General features: G+C 40.3%; 1 protein-coding gene across 11 annotated transcripts in view; it reads left to right on the top strand.

Moving 5' to 3' along the window:
- CELF2 (CUGBP Elav-like family member 2) overlaps nt 1–23,735 on the top strand; it is a 386,169-nt gene that overhangs the window by 336,676 nt on the left and 25,758 nt on the right. For all 11 annotated transcript variants that reach the window (XM_069801585.1, XM_069801581.1, XM_069801583.1 and 8 more), the window contains one exon: nt 5,218–5,352. In XM_069801585.1, the coding sequence (XP_069657686.1) occupies nt 5,218–5,352 (135 nt within the window). The remainder of the gene's footprint in view (nt 1–5,217; nt 5,353–23,735) is intronic.

A 23,735-nucleotide genomic window follows, 5' to 3' on the forward strand; every position in this document is an offset into this window, starting at 1 on the left:
TCCAAGTTTGTCCTAGCAAGTGGGATGTTGACGCACTTGACAAGTTGATGGGAGAAACCAATAAAGAGGGAGCGGAGATGGTAAGATGCCTGGGGAACGTGAAACAGTGATGACAGGACTTGTTTTTTACATGTTTGAGCAGACAGAGGATCCTAAAGAGGATGCATATTAAGTGATAAACCCGTTGACACAATCAGCTGTAGAGCGTGCTGGATGAGGGCGAGTGCCGCGAGCCCTTGCCGACAGTCGCACTGGGGGGCTCGGTTCAGCGGGGCTCTTTGCTGTGCTTCTCTTACGCATGTGTGACAACAGCAAGCAGTCTTTTTTCCTGAAGGCACCGAAGCTGACACCCTATAACATCTGCAGAGCTGGTTTGTGGCCAGCGTCTTTTAGTCACCTCTACAGTAAAACAGACTGGGTGGGGAGACAGCTTCGTCACTGCCTAGCTCTTGCTTGTTAATCTTCTTTTGGCATTGAAACTCTTTCGTCAAGTTGATGGGTTCCTCTTGTGCTTCCACAGGAAATGTCCCACTATAAAAAAAAAAACGTTTTTGTGGGATGAGGCAATGCTAGTGTTTGTTTTGCATCCTCACAGGCGCGACGGTGGTTCGTGAGCCCAGAGAGAGCAGTTGTTTGTTCCACTGCCTGTTGACCTTGTTGCTTGCTGTACTTTTCCTTGAGCCCCGTACAGTGTGCATGTGCTGCCTTCCAGCTTCGCAGCCCTCTGTCCTCATAGCCTTCTGCAGCCTTGCATGCACGGGCGATGCTATGCACATAAAATGCAATTAAAAAAACAGTATTAAATTGCTTCAAAATCCATTTGTGTCTAAAGTGAGGTTTGGAGAAAAGTCTTCCAGAAGCATGCATCTTCCAGAAGCATGTGGGATTTCATCTAGGTGAAACTATTTTGCAGTCTCTCCTTTAGTACTGTTCTGTATTTGTTCACTATTTTTTAATCCTGCCACGTGTGCTGTTTAAAAGTCCAAAGTGGAAACCTCCCCACAGAAGAAATATAAGCTGATTATGACTGATCCTTCTGATGAATAACTAACCAGTGGGTGATAGAAAAACATGCTGCCATAGTGGAGAGCAACCCACTGCTTTCCCAAATCTCTTACAGAATGGCATGAAATACGGCCTCAGTGAAGACCAGCAATGTTTGCTGGACATTCTTTGCTGAATTACTTATATTTCTTATGAAAGAGGAAGGTAAATGGTATCTGAGGACCAAATATCAATCCAGGATGAAAATGGATTCCATATCTCATTTTGAGAACCATTGTCTGCTTTGTTTGCAAAGAGCTGGACCCCAGCTTAAGTCTTTTCCACCTCTAAAATCTTGTTTGAAATAATCTGCAGAATCTTGCTATCAAAGAAAGAGGATTTTTCAATACAAAAGAATAATTTACACCTGAGGCAAGCAAGTAGGTCAACTGAGTAATTAAAAAACCTAAATTAAAATGATGCTTCCATATCTGAATTTCTATCTGAATTGTACTTTTTGACTGAAAAGTTCTCAAATTAAACCAGAGATAGGATTTGAAAACTTATGAATTTCCTTACCATCTCTGGTTTTAGACATTTATTTGTTAATATGATGCTGCTTCCAAAACTTAGTTTTGGACTGATAGTAAAAATAAAAGGTTTTTCAAATATTCAGTCAACTTTTTCTGCTTTAGAAGCTGACCTTGTTCAAGATTTGAGATGTTTTAAGCAGTTTTATTCTATTCATTTGTGTATCCAATATCTAATTCTTTAGTATTTATAAAATGTCCATGTAATTAAGGTACAGTTTTGCCATTTCAGAGTTATCTTTGTATTTTAAGGACTTAAACTTCGTGAGAGCTGGTTTAGAAGACTGACCAAATTGCAACAATGACCCGTAATCACTTTGTTTAGTAGTTACATCTAATTGTCTAGGTTTATAGTGACTTGTGACTAGGGTAACTTTATTGCATCTTGCAAAATAGTTAGGGTTTGTAGTGTTTGAGAAAAGCCTTATTTTTTAAGGTAATCGTTAGTCTCCAAAAGAAACCTGAAAGAGCATTTTTGGTCACATAATTCCTCCAAGTGTTGTGCAGATTCCAGACTACAAAGTGGTGGATCTTAGATCAACAAAAACCTTACTCCCTAACATTGTCGTCGTGTCACATTTTCAAAAGCACCAACATCTGAGCTGGCTGTGGGCATTTGACTGAGGCACAGAAGTTAGAACCTCAGCCAAGCTAGGTGCTCACCTGAGAGCTGACCTGCTGTCGTGAATGAGTGGTTTGGACCGCTTAAAGAATCATCATCAAAGGTATTACCAAAAGTGATTTAATGGGAATTTATAAAAGCACGACTTCACAAAGTTCGATGGCAAGGTTCACTCTATTACTTAATACATGGATGAAACGTAGAAAGGAAAATCAAGTTAGAATCAAACTAGAATGATTTATACAGAGACCGAAGATGCAAAAGGGTAAGAGAGAAACATACAAAGGAAAATCAAGTTAGAATTGATTTTTCATGATTTGCACAGAGTTTGGAGATGTAAAAAGATAGGGGAGACTCTCGCTTTGAGTCACGAGGTTCAGAGAAGATCCCCTTGGTTTCTAAACTCCTGATGGAGCTTAGGTGTGGTTGGATCCACTTCTAGTCCCAGACCGTGTCAGTGGTTTATGTCTAAAGGGATTATGTGTGTAGCAGCAGTCTGAGGTTCATTCACAGTTTGAGGTGAATCACAAGATTTAGCAGAATTTGATCCTTTTAACATTTACAAAGTGATTCAGTGGAATTTACTACAATCACAACAGTGACTTAGTTATAGATTCGAAAGGGCAATATTTATACTATACTTGCTATAGGATACCCCGGTCAAGTCACACACGCACGCACACAGACACTAAGCTATATACAAACAAAGGTATACCAGTTAAAAATTCCCCTCAAGTTCAGTGAAATATTCATGTCAAATGCCTCATCATTTTCTCAACGGGCGAAGGGTTGAGCCTCAAGGAGTGAAGGGTATCAGCCCTGGTCCCATCGTCAGCTTTTGGCAATGGTCCTCCGATTTTTGCAAACTGGGGAGTTCGCGAGCTCTGAGAGGCATCCCCCTCAGAGGGAGATGCTGGTCGCAGCCCGCTGCGGTCCAGGAGAGCTCAAAGGGCCTCACTTGGGACCACTGTTTATAGGTTCGGGAGATGATTGACTTTAGTCATCAGGAAATTACCAGAATTCCAGTAGCACTGGTACCATTTCACTTCAGCTACAGTCCAGGTAAGGGACGTTCCAAGGCTGACAGGGGATGACTAATTATTCCTGCTCTTGTTCCCCGCCTCAGCCAGGCAACAGGAATTCTTGGCACGGTCAGTGCCGCTCCCCACCTTAGCTGTGCAGGAGTTCCTGGTACGGTCAAGGGACGTTTAACTGCCCAACTCATTATACAAAGGCCAAGGCCTAACAGGAATTCCTGAGATCGTTGGGTGGCCGAGGAGGGGGGGAATGCACCACCTCACCTGCCTGTTGGAACATGCTGTATTTAAATTTAGGGGTTTATTAACAAATAGATGCTTATATCAAGGTTCACCTCACAGTGCCTAATGCTGGGACAGTAAGAATACCTCTTTATGGGGCTCGTTGATTGTACCAACCTGAGTCTGCAACATATATGTTTGAAAGTAGTATCACTCTCCATTATTGTAGGAGTCCTCAATTCCCAGAAAATACCTCCCCTTCGTTGCATTTTTTTTCTTCTCTGACTTACTTACAATGTATTATGTTTAACCTCTTTTTTTTCATCTTCTACAAGCTGTTATTAAGTTCCCCTGGTTTGAGAAACAAAGGGTGCAGGGAGAAGTGATATCTCCTGTTAGACAAACTAATGTTCAGAAAAAATTGGACAAGTTTCCAGGCACTCAGGCTCTTCTTTGGGTGTTCCCGAAAACTCATGCCATCTTCCCAGCTCTATCACTTGGTCTAAAAAAGGTATTACTCTTCTTCCTACCACCTAACCTTTTGTGTACTTATATTATCAGGACTACAAGAACATAGAAAAACTCTTTTAGTATTTTGGGTTTATGCACTTTGTCAATTCTATTGAGGTCTCAGGCAGCATGCACTGGTCTCCCTGATGTGTCTGAACCAAAAAGGATGATCTCTCACTGCCAGCCAGACAACGTCTTTCACATCTGTATGTAGACAACCAGTCTGAACATCGCCCCTGTGGGCAGTTGTATCTTATTCAGAGGCTCCTGAGAAGGATCCAGTCTGGTTAATGCTAGCACCTAACTTGTATCTGCATTTTAGTCTCTTACTGAAGCAGTTCGCCTTAGAGTAAGTGCCTAAGTATTTGTTCTAGTCCAAGGTAAAAAGTAGGTGTTCTTGAAGGCTTCTAGAGAGACAGACTCCTGTCCCTCTGATTGAAGTCAAATGAATGTCATTTGCTGTTCCTTAATCACCTTTTCCATTTCACATAAATTCTATTTATTGTTGGTCCTTTTTTACCTGCCATCTAAATTAAAGCCTTTCCTATTTAAATGCATCCATTTCTTGAAGGCCCTCATTGAAATGCAGGTATATCTCCCCCACATCTTCTAAAATAATGGAGCAACAGATGACTGAGTAGACTTGATATCACAGTCTAGAACTTATGGCCTGGAAGCCCCTACTTCAGTGATGGCTCTGTGATCAGACTGATACTAATTTGATGTTCCCAGTTCATATGTGGTTTTAGAAATGAACCATCAAAAGGAAAATCAGCACAATTATTGGCTACTGCACAGTGTAGTCTTAGTAGATACATTAAGAGGAGACATGGGAAACAAATTGTATTCATCCCAATTATATGACCCCGTCCTGAATGTGTTTTAAATGTTAGTTATCTTCTTTACACCCCCTGTTGTGTCAGGAAATAGTATTGCACCTGGGCTTCACACAGAGTTTAAATGACTTTTAATTCTACACTTCCCTTGTAGAAGAGGCACAAACCAGGTTTAATTTTCCTGAACCATGGGCTGGTCCCTTTGCTGTATTCTCTCAACTCCAAGGTAGAGAGGTGAGAGATGCTATTCGGGGACTGTAAGAGGTGGTTTCCAGATTATAGATGTCTTGGGAGTGAAAAGAAGAATTGAATCTCTTGGCAAGGTTCATCCCAAGCTCCATGTCCGTTGAAAATAGCTTTTTTTTTTTTTTTTTTTAAGTACATGTTTTAATTAACCCTATTGCTTCTCCATGCAGGCATGAACGCTTTACAGTTACAGAATTTGGCAACTTTAGCAGCCGCAGCAGCCGCCGCCCAAACCTCAGCTACCACCACCAATGCAAATCCTCTCTCCACAACGACTGGTGCTCTGGGAGCCCTCACAAGTCCCGGTAAGAGCAGAGCTTGCTTTCAAAACACAAACATGAGAATAAATGGGAAGATGATAGTTAAAACTGTGATTCCATGTTGTGTCTAAATTCTATGCTCATATAAATTCTGAAGACCCTTTTAATAGCGGAATACGTTTTTGTTGCTGTTATTTTTAAGCAAATAACTAATTTTTCAAGTGGCCCAATTTGTGCATGTTCACCTTTCCAGACTTATTTCAGGGGCCATTAAAACCTAACGGACCCATCTTACAAAACTCTATGTGAAAATTACAATTGCATGAGAAACTTAAGCTAAATTTAACTTCAGAAGGAATTCAGAACATGACCAAATTCTTCCCAAACTACAGAAAAGTCAGCCACAGTGGTTCTTTTTAATCCCCGAGAGACTGATTTTTGATTCCCAGCACATCATGCATGTATTGCCTTCACCCATCATGAATTTTTGTGAAGTCGTCCTTTCTTTTTTTCCTTCTCTTTTTCTTGCTGTAGCCTCAGTTGAGCTTTCTTCTGGTCCTAACTGAGAATACAGTTACAGAAATTATATCAGATGTACAAGGAATACACAGTCAGATTCTGACTTCCTTACACTAAGCAAAAGACAGATTTATGGGGGAATAAGGGAGAGGATAAGAGGTGACGGTGCCTCTGTGACCACCATGTAGACTTTCAACCATGCATGTCTGATGTCTGCAAAATCCTAGAGAGAAATCAGGGCAAATCCAGAGTTCAGTAACGCTTCAGCATCTCTGGAATCCACAGAGAGATGTTGATTCAGTGTAGTTACTCCGGATTTACAGTGATGTAGCTAAGTCAAGAATCTGGCCGCTTATCTTTACATAAAGGCTGCAGGGTGTAATTATTTGCATCATGAAGTGTGTTTATTGCTGTTCTAAAAAACATTCATATTATTTTAGACACCACTAAAGAACATTTGTGTTTAATCTTGTTTAAGTGTGTATTTATTCCCCATGAAAAAGTAATTCATGGCAGACGGTTTGATCTCATCAGTAAGGAAAACAGTCTTCACTGCACAATAGAACTGGGACTGAGAGTGGTGCCGGGTGTTAAAACTGGCCAATGCTTTCCGTTATATTACAGTTTTATTGTTTGTTTGAGGGAAAGCTTAAATGGAAGGCAGCTTGGCTAATACTAAGTTTGTGCAGAATTTTCCTCTTTCTGGTGTGAGCCTCATCTCAACCTAAAAATCATATTTATTCACAAAATCTCCGAGAAGCAGGTTGGGTGAAAATAATTTTGGTTTGCTGACATATTCTTTTTCAAACCTGAGCAATCTCTTCCCTCCGTCCCGGAGCTGGGGCACTTTGCAAAAGGCTAGTAGTCTCAGTGTCAATGTTTCTGCGGTACTCCTGTCTAAATGTCACCCATTTATAGAAGCGGAAATGTTGCATTTCATGCATGCTCTGTAATATCTCTGCAGTTTAGCTGTTAAATGTCTGAGTAGCCTGTCCTCCCAAAGCATGCTCAGCATTTCTTGGGCCATATTGACAAAACTTCTCAGCGCAACTCAAGGTACTGCACTGCGGTGCAGAGGGGCTGGAAATGAACTTTCCTTATCGTTGCTGCTCTGCAGCAAAGTGGCACCAGAACCTCAGGCAGCAGTGTGTTTCTCTCATGTTCTTTGTCTTGCCATGTTAGCACAGGACTCAGATTCATCCTTAAGGTCCACATTTTCCTCTCTCTCTCTCCAACACAATTTTCTTATCCAGCCTGGCTGACTTGCTGTTCCCGCTTTTAACCTGGTCTTGAGGCTCCTTGAGTACCTGGAAGGTGGTTTCGTCTGATGTCCAAGTCTGCAGAGGCACATGGTTAGAAAGGGGCTGGGTAGATACTTCTTTGGGATAACCGGAGCTTAGTATTGCTCAGGGTGGTATTGTAGAGCAGATACCAAGGTTTTTCCAAGGAGATTAATGATTTTGGCTAACACATTGAAGATGTGTTATTTTCAAAAACTTCTGGACATTTAGCCTTTGAAATAGTGTAGTTCAGAGTGACAATTGCTTTTGAAAGCCTTATAGATAGTAGCTGTACACAAGTGTTTCTAATATTAGACAGCTTCGTGTGTCAAAGAGAAAGTCTGTATCTAACAGATCCATTGACCTATTTATGTTGCACAACCAACCTAAAATCAAGCCCTGTTAAAATGTCCTTCAGTTTAACCTCTCTTATCTGGTTCCACATTCTCCACCCTATTAAATATTTTGTAAACCTGAATAATATCTTCAATGATTCTTCTCTGCTCTATGGAAAATGAATTTAGTTCGATAAAGCTTTTCATAGTAGCTCAAAGTATTTCCATTAAAACTTGAAATATGTTGGCAGAAAACATTTAAATCTGCCTTTCAATGTGTGGATATTTGGAGGCCTTGAGGGTATTTTTTTGGTCTAGTTTTCTTTTAATAGAACACTTCAGTTTGTTGTGTTTCATAAGTGTAAATTATTTTGTCTGATTTCAAAGCCTGCACTAAGCCCAGGAAGAAGTGTTTGTGTCTCTCCAGATAATGCATTAAATTAATATTTCTCAGTTCAGAAAACTGCCCAAATTTAGAAGAGTGCAAAGGTACATGCTTAAATTTAATCCTTTTCTTGATGCTGTTAAAGCCAAAATACTGCATGAAACAGGGATGGGCATGAGCATGTACTTCTAATATGCCTTAAACCATGGCAGCCACATAAATCATATCCATGTTTCTACCCATATATAACTATATCTCTCCTGAAGATGTCTCCTGAATCAATCTTTGACCACGAGCTCTTGTTCTCTCCTTTGGAGACATGCGTGATAAGAGCCCCAAAAGATGGTTACTTCAGTTAAAATTTATCTTGCAGCTTAATTTTATATAGATAAGATTTAGCAAGCATCAAACTGTTACGGAGGGGACGGTGGTCAGGCCAGCTTTGATGCATTGGCAACACAGAAAAACAGGCCAGGAAGTGAGGAACCAACAGGGCATCTGATATTCAAGGATGTCAAGTTTTGCTGCTGGCTTCTAATTGCAATAGATTCAAAAAGAAAAGAAAAATATTCAGTATCTAATAGTGACTGTTAAATCTGTATGAAACTCCTTCTTCAATTCAAGGTTCATACAATCACATATTTCCAAACAAACTCCAATGATCTTTCTCTCACACTTTCTTACTAAATAGCTTTGACCGCAAGAGAGTCTAAGGACAGTCATTCTCCTCCATGTGCTAAATACTTTCTCTTAAGCTTGAAACAGTATTCATTCAGAAAGAACAGAGACAATGCAATCCCCAAACTATTAATTTTTTTATAATTGTAAATTTATAATTTCAATTTTGCATACCCATGGAAGTCTGTCCCTACAGCATTGTTAGAAATGATTTTTTAAAAGCCTTTGCTTAAAAAAACATGAAAGATTAAGCTTTCATTTTAGTAAAAATCCCCTCAGGCAATAACTAGGTTCTTTTGTCTCTTGGCCCTGGAAAAAAATTAAAATGGTTTAAATTGCCCATGGTTAAAGTAACTGTTTCTTGCAATTATCAGATGGTAGTGAATAAAAACGAAAATGAAATCATGAAAGAATAAAAACCAGGTAAATGCATATTATGTCTTTCATGAGTTTCTCATGGGTCTTTTGAAGACTCATTTAATCATCTTTCTTGTCTCTTATTTTGATATGATAATTGTTTCCTTTATTTACTTTAATCACCTCTATTTAGTTAATTAATTCTTCACTTTCTTTTCATTTCACTCCCTTAGAATACTTTCCTGTTTTAAAGGCAGGTACCTATAGTATTTCATAACATAAGGATTTGGGCTGGGGTAACTTTTACCTGACTCCAGGTTGTCTGAGCCAGTTTGTCTCAGCTCCCTTTTGGTTGGGCCCTGGAAGTTTGCATTTCCCATTAACTAGGAAGGGATTTTGGAGGGACTACCTCAGGTGTAGGTATTGGCACTGTAAATTTCTCCATTTAGGCAGGATGAATCTCAGCTGAGTGTCAGGAACCTTGTCCTCCAGACACTGTCCTTGACAGGTCCTGCAAACGGATCGACTAGTAAAGAGCTTGCAGGGAGGCTGCTATTCCAGAGCCTGCAGAGATTTATGGTTAATTCAGGGGGTGGGGGGAAGGCCTGCAGGTGGATGCGAAGGAGGGACATACAAGCTCAGGATCAGATTATCTGCCTCTAACGCTGTCTGACATTTCATTTGCCTCAGTTGACCAGCTACCCTCATTTTCCCCAGGATAATGATGTTTATTCTGACTGTCCTGGGTGGTACAAGGGCGATACGGTACTGTAAAACATTTCCTGATATCAGGAGGTATGAAGCTCCTGATCTTTTTGCAAACTGATGTTAAGCAACAGCAGAAAAATGTTTTGTGCTCACAGGGAGAATATGGAAGTTGGGTTTCAGACACCAGCTTACTTTGTCATCTTGCCCTTCTCCATCACTGCCTGTATTTTTATTGTTATTGTTTAATGCCATAACATTAGGCTCACAGAATCTCATAGGTTGGTAGACGCTTCCCAAGGTCTTTACTCCAGTCTCCTGCTCGCAGCAGGACCGCTCAGAGCAGGTTGGTGAAAGCCATGACCAGTCAAGGTTTGAATATCTTCAGGGATGGAGATTCCACAGCCTCTGTGAGCTCATTTCAATTTTGTTTTTTAAAATTCATGCATAAATGTTTTTTTCAGTAGCCAGTAGGAAAGCCCTTCGATGTGCAAATGAAGAGACGAAACATCTAATTATACATCCAAATTTATCTGCATAAACATACACAATATAACTTCTGAGCTGTGGGGGGATAGAATTGCTAAACCAGAAGCTAATTCAGTTTCAGACTGAGGAGCCTTGATTTTCCATGACATTTTCATGATTATTTGATTCTCTAAACTATTATTTATTCACATAGCTGAACTAGATATTCATGCTTCGGTAAAAAAGCTCTTCAGGTTTATCTGCTGTGTAAACCTAAGAGGAAATCTTCCTGCAAAACAATAGTGTCAGTGTAGAAAGTAAGATTTTTTTCTTTAATGACCTCTTAAAATCCAGCCCAGCTTTTGCTATATTATATCAGAATTCAGCCATTAACTCTTATGTTGAAAAAAAAGTTCTCCTAGGCACAAAAGTCTAAAAATACTCATTTTCAGGCAGATGCTGACATTGAAGAATAACAGCCCCCAAAAAGGAAGTCTGTGAAGTATAGAATAAACTGAAAAAAAAGAAAAAAAAAATTATTACAGTGCCTGTCCTGTAAGAATTAATTCATCCTTATCCCCTGCTAAAAGCAGAGAATTATAACTTATAGTTAGCGTCTCTGTGGTTCATTATTTTCTCTACCGCCTAATACAGTATGAAGATTGTCTTTGTTAGCTGAAGGTATTCATGTTGCGAACACAATTGTTGAAATATTAGAGATTTTATAGAATATACAAGATGCTTCAGCTGAGAAGCAGTGAAGAATGTTCAAATAATCATTCTTAGAAGATTCTCTTTTTGTTCACTTCAGTACAATCCATTTTTCTCCAATCAGCGGTGCAAGTCTGCCACCGTGACATTTTGTTAGAGGCCAGTACACCCACTGAGATAGCTGTGATTTGCTTCCAGGATGATCCAAAAATAACCCTACCAGTAGATGTGTAGGAAAGTCTGACAGTTTGCTAAAGAATGAACTGAGGTAGATGTTTCATGTTGGAAAAGATCGGTTTAAAATGCAGAATGGCACTCTTCATACTGTAGTACAAATTGATTATTTTTGTACCATTTCATGTGGAATTAATGCAGGTTCCATTATTATAAAATAATTTCAAATAAGGTACCACTATTATAAAATAATTTAAAATAAGCTTTATTAGTTTTGCAGCTCATAGAAAACTTCCCTAGTATAATGTTCATTATTTTTATGATAAAGATACAGTTGATAAATATAATATGTATCCTAAATAAAGGTTTATAAATACAGTATACATACAGTACACATACCCTGGATGGATGCTTAAACAACCCAACTGTATGATTTTCAATTTTATATTTAAATCTAGTTGTATTATTAGCACTGTTATCGTAGTGCTTAGAGCATAGAGCTGTCCAATGCCTTAACCCTGATCTCAGCACCACTTTTTTAAAAGTATGTGTTTGCAAGGAAGCCAGGGAAGAAAATCTTGCCTTAGCATGCCCACCACCCAGTGCCTGTCACTTAACTGCATAGTTCAAGGAGATTTGTGATGGGAGAAGTATATTTCTGAACTGTTGTGTGTCAGCTCGGCTTACCCACATAGTGTTAAGCTTCTGAGTCTCTGCTTAGGCTCCTAAATAAGTGAATTGATTTTGACTGCTCTTAGTGCCCAGACACTATGCTACTTCTTGGAGAGATATATTGGTACTAAAGCCCATCTGATAATTAGGTCACCCTTAAGCAGGCATCCAAACACAAGTTGGAGCCAAAAATAGGAAACTGGGCATGCATTTTTGACCTATATTTGTATTTTTAATAATGCTACAAAATATCTTAAATGACTAAAGAAGAGAGTAGGAATTGTGGCTAAAAACCTCCCAGAGTCCTCGTACAGTAAAAGGAGAGGTGAAGGATGATGAATTCCCACAGAGCCTCCCTGGAACAGCACGGTCTCTCGTGGTCTCCTCATTTGGAAAACCGAGCCAGTGATAACCTGAAGGATGCTGATGGCAGCAGACAGGCCGTCAATTAACTGGAATGACCTGTTTGCATATTTGTCCCTTAAAATGTAACAGGTCTCTGTATATTCTCCTAGCAAACTGGTTTCTGAACAGGTGTATGAATTCAGCCCAACGGATGTTAGGAAATTCGGTTGCTAAACGGCGGGGCTTGGGGTGGGCAGAAGCTGTCAGTGAAGAAGTGTGAGGCTGCCCAGCAACTGCAGAAAGAGATGTTTTGCAAAAGCTCCTTCCCTCTTTTTTCGAACCAACATTATCAATTTATGAATTTTTGGCACAGAAATTTCCGACTGTTTCCTCAGAACTGCATAAATATCAAAGTTGTATACTGAAGGACAGAAACACATGCATATTTTTCAGTGAAGCATTGTGCTAGCTAATGCTTTGGGTGGGTTTTTTTTAGGAAACTGTGTGCAGTGCTAAACCATGGATTAGTCAGATCTAATTCAACAGGAGACATGTTTGTTTTTTAAACATTAGTACATTATCATCTTCCTAAAGTATTAAATCCATTGCCTTAGCACATTTCAGGATTTAATTTGCTTGCAGTATACGAATAACACTTTATAATACATCATATTTTGTAAGTGTCTCTCTACCCCACTCTTAATCTCTATTTCAAGCTACAGGAATCCCAGTTTGTAAAAAAGGCTATTTTTCTTTCTGTTGGAAGTACTATTTCAAGTTCATTCAGGGTTGTTTTCTACAAAAGAAACATGATCCTATCAGCTTGGCTACACAGATAGATAGGTGAGCTTATATGCTATATATCTTACAAGAAGTTCCAAGCCCAGAAAATGCTGGAGTTCATAATAGTCAGGAAATAATTTAAATCTTAGCAAAACTCATGCACTTGAAGGAGCTTTCAACTATTTAAGGTTTACTACTGCCAGCACTGCTCCTTCAACACTACTGAATTATACACGTGTCCATGGATACTCATGGTCTGTTTTCGTAAGGCAGGATAAATTGTGGAACATAATGGGAATTAGAGTTTATGAACATCTTTAACCTAATTGTTTCAGCATTGTCTGAAAAGGGCTGGTTGTTTGAATATGAGGCTGCTAATTTATTTTATGCATTGGCCAAACAAAAATATCTCCAACAACTGCATGAGTTCAAAACCAAATAAAGTAAACCCTTGACTGCCTTTGCTGTTGGCGGAACAAAGATGTGCAATATGAATGAAAAGAACCAGTGCCACATTGAACGATGTATGACTTTACAAATGGTCTGCAAAGGACCTGGCTGAGTAATTTTACATGAGACAAGATAATCCTCGAGTTCTGCAGCTTACAGAGGTGAATGACTATATCTTGTGGTGTGCTATTACAATGAGATTGTGCTTGCACACCCCACTAAAAATCCTTTCTTCCATGGAAATTATTATTCATGCACTTTCTGGACTCATAACTCCCTTACCTACAGACTCAAATTTTCAATCTATAGTTTATCTCATCTTTATTCTAAAATATCATGGATAAGACTCCTAAGCGTCTGAAGTAAATCTTTTAGGCACATCTTGCTGCAATGGAAAGATAAACATCTCCCAAGGACTATTTACCTGATATTAAGACAGATGTATTAGAGAGGTGAAAATGAAGGTGAATCAGGCCATCCTTTCCCAAGTACTAGAATTTGAATTGCCATATACGCATGTGATTAGCACTCTCGCACCAAAAACATTGCTTATGTTGAACTATAGGCTTGAACTCTATTGACACTCTTCTTTTATGGAGAGATGCTACTGCTTGTTGTTTGTTATTTCTTAGTGGTGAAAGTATGTCAAAGATGATGCAGGCACACAGGGGGGCAGCGTGAAGGAACCTGCACTCCAGGCAGGAGATCCTGGCCTCAAGTAGAGCCTTATTGATTCTAGTTCAGAAATTCTTCGGCAAGTGATTTGGCAGTGGTTGTATGCTGAAGTGGCTCCACATGGAGGTCATTTCAGCACTGGGGCACGAGTCCCTGAACAATAGCTCACTCCAAATTGTGTGAGATAGCAGTAATAAACATGAGAGCACAGCTGGAAGTTCCCTGTAGAAATGCTAATGCTCTGGTTTTGATGTGAACTCAGTGGTGCTTCGATGAACACAGGCCACAGCCCTTGGCCCCACTGAGTAAAAGAGTCATAAATGCTCAGTAATTATTCTTTGTTTTCTTCATATTGTGGGATTTCAGTTTGGTTTGATTTCAGTTTGAGTTACAGTTGGAAACATCTAATGGTCAGCTATGAAGTTTAACCCAAGCCAGTCCACTGTGCCTTATTATTCTCTTCCCTAGCCTCTCTTTAAAGTACTTCCCACCCAAAACCTAAAGCAATTTGTAGTTGTGGTCTGCTGGGGAGAATGCACAATATGTTGCAGGCACAGTGCTGAAATAGGATATATGACTTGTAGTTTACACTGGAGGTGGATGGTCTTCACTGAGCAATACATTTCAACAAAAGAGAAGCATCAGTGTGGAATTGGCCCAGAATATTAACTTGCTTTTTACTCTCTCTCTCCATCTTCATAATCTCACAGGAAAATGTACCCTTAAACACAACAGCCTAGATTCACAAAGATATGCCCAATCAATAAATGCTTGTTTCCTAAAATACCTTCTGTTAGATAGATAGGTTTGGAGGAAACTTACAGTACAGAAGACCTAGAAAACGACAAAAATAAGCAGCTGATAGGTTTGTCTGCCATACCTCCAGTACCTTTGTGTGCTCTGTTTTCTCCTCCTTCTTTGCACTGCTGTGGAAGGTCCTTGGTATACACACTGTAATTTCAAGACAATCAGAAATGTCAAGCTAGGCTTTAACATAAATGACATAAGTGATTAAGATAAGTGACCCTGATTTTCACTTGTCCCATGTTCACAGGGCTTGCTTAGCTCTCAAAGACCCATGCGCTACTGAAGAGTATGGATTTATGAGTCTAAAGTTAGTCTCCAGTTCTTGAAGCCCTTGGCTTCTTCTGAATTTGCCAAGAATTTGAATGAATTGGTTCACCTCTCTCTTTTCTTTTTTTCCTTGTATAAGTGAAAGTACTCAAAGGACTTTGTAAAATATAAAACCGTTTTCAGAAAGCCAGCTTCAGCCAAAAGGATCAGCATGGGGAAAGACTCCTTTCCTTCTCTCCCTCTCCCCCTCTGTCTTGCTTAGTCTCATTTGCACGTGCACGCACACAGACACACAGAAGCAGCCAGATGTTGAGTGGATGCAGCTTTCCCTTCCTCCTTTCCTCACTGGTGCTTCTCTTTTCCTGTACCCAGAGAAGATATGGACAATCTTTCACAGGAATTGTTCACCTGTGAGTAATGAAGAAGTAGAGGGACACTGACTTATTTGACAAAGGCTGTGATATTAGTGTATGTCTTTCTATATTGTCATTCTTCTTTCCCCCTGACTCTTTCTTGCTCTCTTGCTTTTCTGGTGCTCTTTCCCTGGAGTGCGTCTGTCACTTTTATTTTATTCTATCCAAGCACAAGCAGAGCACTTAAACTTACTAGAATCTTCCTTTTTGACATGTCAGACAGCACTTCCAAGATATCAGAAAATGAGCAAGTTTTCACTTCTCTCTCCACACCAATGGCAATGTGTTTGTTAGAGGACCTTATGGAGAATTAACCACACCAGACCAGGAAAATCCACCTCTCCTTTGCCAAAAATTGCCCCGAGAAACAGAACCAGTGTATGCTGGTGCTACGTTAGCAACTGGGAGACCATCGGTTTGTGCCAGGGTGAATACTCGGATTGGCTGGAGATCACCGTAAAGGGCAGACAATTTAATGCCAATCACACATGCTAGTTAGATTAGAATACTGATGAGCCCTTTTGAAAGGCCAACTGCATCTTCTTTCAGCAAAAATATTAAAATGTCCCCCTTTCCCCCACCTCCCCCCCCCCAGATTCTCCACAAGAATAAATTAAAACTTGGAGGTGTGGTTATTATCACAGAATAATTAGAACCCATGGGATTAGAGGCACTCAATGTTTGTTAATGCCCCTGGGTTGTGATTATCTAATAATGATGATGCCTCTGTCATCGCTTAATTATTCTTCCCCTTTAAAATGTTCCTTATGCAGTCAGAGCCCGTAGAGTGTGCTCATTTCAGACAGAAACGCTACTGCAAATTCCTGAGAGCCATGTCACATGGGCGGTGTGATTGACTTACCCACTTCTCCCCCATGCCCATGTTTATAATCCTCATTTCATAAGCTCCATCATTACTATACTTGAATTGCTCCTCTTTTCCATTAGAGTCATTTCATTTGCACGTTTAGGAGAAAGGTTTGGGGCCTCCATCTCTTTAAAACAACCAGTTGTTGTTAGCGCTACATAAAGAGAATACACCTTAATCAATTGAACTTAAACATGTAAGATCACATCTGGCCAGAATCCCACATAACACTGGATCAGTGGTCCAGATTCCCCACTACATAAGAACCTCCTACATTTGGGTGCCATTCTTCTCTGTTTAAGAGAGTACCACAACCAAAATAAGACGTTGTAAACCAGACCAAAGTTGGAAGTTTGCATAGACTTTATCCAACACAACTGAACTTTGTCCAATATCTTTAGTCCTTCACTCAGGCCAGCAGGTGTTCATCTTGTTTAGATAAAGTTTGCAAGACATCATTCCAAACATTGTTGGTTTTTGCAACTAAAGATTAGAAAGAAAAAAGAGAACACAGCCTTAATCTGATTATCCTTAAATCCCGTGTTGTCTCTTAGCTTTATTATCCCTCTTATACTAACAAAGGGACAAAGGAATATTCTGTTTACCCAAGAGATTTTGGGTAGTAAACAAAGATTTTAAATTCAGCTTGCTAAAATTAGAGATTTCTGCTTTGGGTCTAATATTTCTTTTCCTTTTGTCCCCAACTCTTATAAATTTTTTTTCTATGTCACTGACTGGGGAGGTGTTAGAAGTATTAAAATAATTTTGATCTTCTTTTGTTGCTGCATTTACTCTCTTTGCATAATTTCTTTATATCATCTCTTTCCGTGTTTCTACTATGATTTTATTTTCTGTTGCACATTGCTAAATCTAAAGAAAACTAAGAGGAATCTAAAATCTCAAGGAATCATCCAAGGTCAGGACCTCCTTTTGTTAGATGTAGATCTAGCCCTGGAAATCTAGCCCACACAAAGTAGTTGTGGCAGCCTAGAATCAGAAGCACAGCCAAGAGTTAAGTGGCATATTAGCTGTCAACCTCTATTCCTGTAAACAGACCCAAGAACAGAAGCCAGTTCAGTTTTCTGCCAACACATATTCATTCTTCAGCTTTCTTTCATTCTGCCTCAGTGTTATCTGACTTTTTCTACTTTTCCGCTACACTGTTCTACTTTTCATAGGATCATAGAATAATCGAGGTTGGAAGGTCCCTCAGGAGGTCTGTAGTCCAAGACCCTGCTCAAAGCAGGGTCAGGTGTGACGTGAGATCAGGTTGCTCAGGGCTTAATCCAGTCGAGTCTTGAAAACCTCCAAGGACACAGACTGGGCAATCTGGGTAAACCATTCCAGTGCTTGACAATCCTCACGGTACAAATATTTTTACTTATATCTGGACTGAACCTCTCTTGTTTCAATCTACCTCTCATCCTCCCACCATGCACTACTGCTCTGTCTAGCTGATGACCTCCTCATAAGTACTGGGAGGCTGCTTTAGGTCCACCTAAAGCCATACCTTCTCCAGCCTGAACAAGCCCAACTTGTTACAGGATGAGTGCTCAAGCCCCTGACCATCTTACTGGCCTTCCACTGAACTCCCTCCAACCGACCAATGTTTTCCTTGCAATGAGGAGCCCAAATCTGGATGTAGTATTTAGATGTGATGTAACAAGCGCTGAGTAAAGAGGAAACAACACCTGGGTCTCCTAGCTCTTGTGTTCCAACAGCCCAGGATGCTGTTGGCTTTCCTTGCTGCCAAGGCACGCTGCTGGCTCATGGTCACCTCCCACCAGGACACTCTCCCCTCCCTGGGTCCTTTGCAGCAGAGCTTCTCCTCAGCCCATCCATCCCCAGCCTGGGTTACTGAAAGGAATTATTCCTTCCCAGGTGCAGGACTTTGCATCTGTCCTTGTTAAATTTCATAAGGTTCCTGTTGGTCAACTCTGCGTCCCTCTGAATGGCAGCCATTTAATCAGGAGCAGTTTAAGTCAGATCTATTTTATCTAGCCCTTGGAGTCAGTGAGCTCCAGGCAGCAGAAAATCAGAAATACACCCAAATTCAGTACAAGAAAGAGGATTCTGGACTCAGACAACTGCCAATACAGATTTGACAGGAGTCTTTCCCAAAAGAGCACGTTTTCTCTGCAACTTCTCATGCTTGAAGTTATAGAGATACCAGACCTTAAATTTGTGGGTAATATTGATCCCTGGTGCACTGCTATATCGTCTTAACTGGAGCAAAATAAGTACTTTGAACACCAAGTTATTTAAACCCTCCATTAAGTAAAACAACAAGAACAAAGTTGTGGTTCACAGCCGAGCGGTGATAAGCAGGTAGCTGATATCAAAGTAAACGTTGAGCTTCCTGTTGTGCCGTGCGTTGGGTAGTGACAGGCAATTGTGGAGTGTAACCGAGAGCTGCCTAAAGGAAAGCTGTCAGCAGGGCTGACACAGTTACCGTCGTGAATCTCTACGTGGAAAGCCCCAGCGTAGTTAAGCTGGTCTTGGAGCTGCCCTGGAGCCCTGCAGCACCAGAAAGCTGGTTCTGCTCCAGAAACATGAGCTGCTCTTCACATGGATGGGGTGGGTGAAGGTCTACAGCAACCCTCTATGCAGGCAAAGAGCTAAAGCTGCCCTTGCTTTTCTTTGCCCATTCTCTCCTTTAGTCCTGCCCTAGAACCAAAATAATGTTTCCGAAAAGAAACTTTACTTAAAATCTTTGAAATGCCTCTTTCATGTTCTTAATACCCTAATCCCAGGCCTGCAGTGTGACTGTGTATCATTTCCAGAGAGTATGCCAATGTTGGAAGAGGAGGAAGGGAACAGGACAAGGTGAAGAGGAATGGAGAGAGTGCACAGCCTACTGCATATCACCACCCATAAAATAGCACCAAGTTAGCATATATAGTATGGAGTTTCCAAGAGAACGTTTTTTTCACTGGTATATGACTTTGCTGAGAAGTCATTGGAGTTCTTTATTGCTTAGATATTTACCAAAAAAATTAAGGAAAGAATGGGGTCGACCACAGTGCAGACAACCTCTCTGCTAAATCATAGTGGTACATGTGTGATTTGAGTAGGTCATTTTCTTCAGAGCAATACCGACAGGGAGTGTTTATCTAGTACTTTGTTTCATCAAGAGGCAGCCTCTCTGGACCCTCCAGTTGACCCTCCCCTGTTGGGGAAGAGGATTCATTTTATAAATTGGCCTTGAGACATAAGAGGGCTGTGATTTGCCCAGACGAACATAGGTCTGTGGTTTTCTTACTTCAGGATACCTAGAAGCCCTATCAAGGGCACTCCTTGGTCTTAGGTGTAGGAAGTAAATAGGCATGACAAAAATGTGCCTGTGCCTCCAAGATATGGCTTTCTAAGAGACAAGCCAGCAGCTGGGAAGAAGCAGAATTAGCTCTGTCTTGCAGCAAAAGCATAGCGAGCGTTTTATCCAGGGCAGCACGAGAAGTTTGAGGCAGAACTGGGAAAGGCATCAACAGCATCTGGTAGTTTAGCTCACCCTGCATGCCATCCCACAACACATTTCCTCTCTGAATGGTCTACATCTACTTTGAGTTCACCATCTCCATTAGTGGAAACAGGAGCACTTCCAGAGGGCAATTCAGCCCATCCTGAGATAGAAATCTAAAAGTAGGGTGTCTGAGTTGGAGGTCTCTTAACCTCAGAGACCGTCCAAAAGATCAGTTTTGACTAGACTGGCTTAAACTAACAATGAGGCTGCCAAAGGTGGGGAAATTAATCGCATCCACATTGTGCACAGCAAAGCCAAAGAAATATTTACACATCATTGCCTTTCCTAGATGCTGTTATCCTGAATCTAGTTTTCCAGCTGATGTAAATCCAGATGATGTAAATCATCATGACTCTATGGACATAAGCTAGCCAAAAGAATGGCCAAAAGTTTCTATGCTAATACCGCTTGTTTTTCTAGGCTGGCACTGGTTTTAGGAATTGTGTTGAAACATTATTTAAATTAAAAGGGAAATGGCTTATTGCTAGTTTAGATTTTTATTAAAAAAATCTCTGACCTAAAAGGTGCTATAACCTTTTACAGGCAGAAATAAATGTGTTGAGGAGAACAGTTGAAAATGCCAGCTCCTTCCAGCCTTAAAAATCTCTATGAATGCAACATTACTAGTTAAACACAAATATCTATACCATGCAGAGCAACCACTCCAAATGAAAATGTGTTCTCTGTATCAAAGAGAGCTCTGTTAAAGAATATATTAACCAAAGGCCAAGTCTCTTTATTCATAATGAAGCTGATCGCAAAAAATTCATCAATTAAATGGAGGAAGCACAGTAAGATCAAATGGCTGGGGTTGGAATTGGTTTGGGGGGTGTTAGGGAAAGGCTGCAGCCATGCCCTTCTGCATTTCACAAATTCTTAATAATATTATTTGCATTATTTGAAGTCTTCTGGTTGTTTATTAAAGTGGAGTTGAGTTTGGGAGAAAGAGGAGGAAGGTTGTGAGACTGACACAGAAATGTGGGAATAGAGGGGTAAATGAAGAAGAAACACTAAGGTCTCTAATAGTAAAATCAACAATTTTTATCTTCTCACCTTTCACGGTTGGAAAGGCTGAAGTGTTCTGTAAAGTCTCTGTATATGGCCTGGATGGAGAAGGCAAGAGGTGACCAGCGTGCAGTGTACCTGCAGGAAAGAGAGCAGATTTTTCTACAGGTCACTGGACAACTCTTTGCTCTTGCAAGTCTAACTGACCTCTTTATCCAATGCTGTGATATTATTTTCACGTATTAACAGATTTTTAAGGTCAGTGAGGAATATGATGACCATCTTGTCCGAACTCTTGCAACAACAGCCAAAGGATTCAACCCCGTAACTCCTGCCAATAGTCTCTGATTGAGCAACAGCCTCTTTGAGAAAGTTGTCAGCTTATTCCAATGGCTGATGTTAGAGAGGAAGAAGTTCCTCTGAGTAGACAAAATCTTATCTCTCATGTTCTGATGTTTATCCAGGGCTTAACATTGTGAGGGAATGATCGGTGCAGCTGGTAAAAAGCATCTCTGTTCTTCAGCGACTATTGTATATTCAGCTAGCATTCATCAGGCTGCAGCTCCAGTCTGCTGAATCTCTCCCCCTAGCTTCAGTATTAGCTAACTCACTTAATACTGTCCCAGAAATGTATTGAGTCCTTGACATATATAGGTCTTAAGGAGGCAAGGATAAAATTCCCAGTGCAAAGAGAAAAATAAAACACCAAATGTTGTGGATACAGGGTGTGCCATACAGAGTGACACCAGAAGTCCAAGTCATTTACACTTTTTTTGTGTGTTTTGGTTTTCCTCACTGTTGCACCAAATGCTGCTGCACCAGTAGCACAAAGAGGGCAATTCCTAGTGGTACTACAGCTCCGTACATCAAGCTGTGTAAGTACCTGGAGACAGATGCCTACTGTTTATTAAGCAGCACTATGAAGTGATTTGATTCAGAGCAGTAATGTTCTGGTGTGGAGGATAGAGGGAGTTGTGAAATGTTTTAATTTATTTGGTGGCAGGGGAACCTGGTAAAAACCAGTTTATAAATTCTGTAGGTATCCAATCTGTTTTTGTGATCTGGACAACTAGAAACCATAAATATAGCATAAAGCTATTCCGACAGTGAATTACACTTTCTTTGCCATTACTCTGAGCAGTTGTGGAGCCCAAGAGCTTTGCTTACACGAGAGAGTTATACAGGTTTCCCCAAAGCAGTGCAGTCATCTACTGTTGCCACAAGGCATGTGATTTTTCTTTTTTCCCTTTGGCTCAATATATGTTACAATTTTTTAGTTGAAAGAAACTAGAAAAGGGCAAAGGACAGGAGAAGCACAGTCCTTGTCTTTAGATGGATTTCAGCGTATTTTGGGAGCACATGAGGTAAAAACTCTCAGCTGGCCTAAGCCTCCACGCATGTCTTGTAGTACCTTTTAACTTTTGTTTCATCTCCCTTTAAGTTTTGGGGGGACAAGGAATACCATTGCTTCATCTGTTGCTTTTATCCAGCATTTTGTGAGAAATTTTCACCTCTCAGTATCTTGGACCTTTTATGGCCCCTTTATGATAGTATTTTAGCTCATCACTGTCTTCATTTCATACATGCAGGTCTCAGTCAAAGGGAAGGAGATAAGTAGTGTGGAGTATGTCAGGAAACTTCGTGCAGCAAGGTGCTGGATCTGTCCTTTACAAGTGCCCTAACAAAAGGCGATCCCTTCATTTCTGTTCACCCCCTGTTCAATAAGATGATGGAAACCACACAATTTGTTCAGTTTCTTTCTCCTCAAAGAAATAATAAGCCAAAGAGGAAAAAGCATTGTCCCAGTGGATCTGTGAGACAGATCACTGCTAAGCGAAGAAATAGCCTCAACAACAAAACACTGATTTCTGAGATGCTTCAGTGCTCCCTCCAACTAGTATTTTACATTGATTATATGCCAAGTCATTATTTAGGCAAACTAGATAATCTGCATTGCAACTTCAAATGGGAGAATCACTGAGGCACCTGCTCTGTGTTTGATGGAATAGAGATCCTTGATATGAATAAAAGAAGAAAATGATGTTGGCCCCAGATACCAACCATCCCCGGAGCATGTGTTTGAGCAGTGAGGCTATGATAAGAGCCACCACAATGCACTCTGTGGGCTGCGCAAGAGAGAAGGATTTAATCAGGTTTTTCTGCCTTCTCCAACAGATGTGTTGACAATCCATAAGCGTATGGCTCTCATTCACAGGAGTTATTTGCCCCCAAGAGCTTTAATGTAATTTTCAGGCAGTTTCCTAACCCCCATTTCTCTCATTTCTTAAATATATGTGTTTCCTCAAGAGAAGAGGGTAATAATCCTCTGAAACAGAAATGGAGGGAATTCAGCCCAGTCAAAACCAATCGGATCCTTCAGATTTGAGGTTTATATACTTCATTTAAATGATCTGCTAATGAACATAAGCAGAAACACAGAGCAGTGTTGGTCACAGGGAATTCACTGACATTCATTCACTTTGATTTTTTTCTCTCTTCTCTGTTGGTGCCCACATTATCTGACAAAAGTGGTTTTTCACTTTTTTTTTTTATTACTTTTTTTTAATCAAAGACATTATTGGCTTCTTATTGCTTTGTGGAGAAAGACTGAATAATCAAAGCTGCTTCTATCTGCAACATATAAAATTATTCATAACATTTCAGATGCTAGGGATGTGGGGTCAAGGAATGACTCAGGGAGTCTGAAAATCTCTCCTCACCCACACCAAGAATATCTTCTTACTTTGAGGCCTCATGAGTGTGAAGGCTTGTCTTTGGTGTGTCTTAAGGTTGTAAAGGTGGTTTTTTTGTAGGTTAGAGCTTTAAGGTTTATGCACAAAGTCAAAAAGTTGCCTCCTACTTTCCTTAGTGGATCCTGCCAACTGTAGAGACTTTCTTGAGGGTTCACTGAGTAATCTGATGTGTTCGACAGCTCAGAAGAGCATCACAATAAAAGTGGTCTTAACCATTTCACAGCTAGGTAGTGAATAGGAACAAAAAAGCATGGTGTA

The sequence above is a fragment of the Haliaeetus albicilla genome, chromosome 14 (assembly GCF_947461875.1).
Source record: "Haliaeetus albicilla chromosome 14, bHalAlb1.1, whole genome shotgun sequence".
NCBI classification, from domain to species: Eukaryota; Metazoa; Chordata; class Aves; order Accipitriformes; family Accipitridae; genus Haliaeetus; species Haliaeetus albicilla.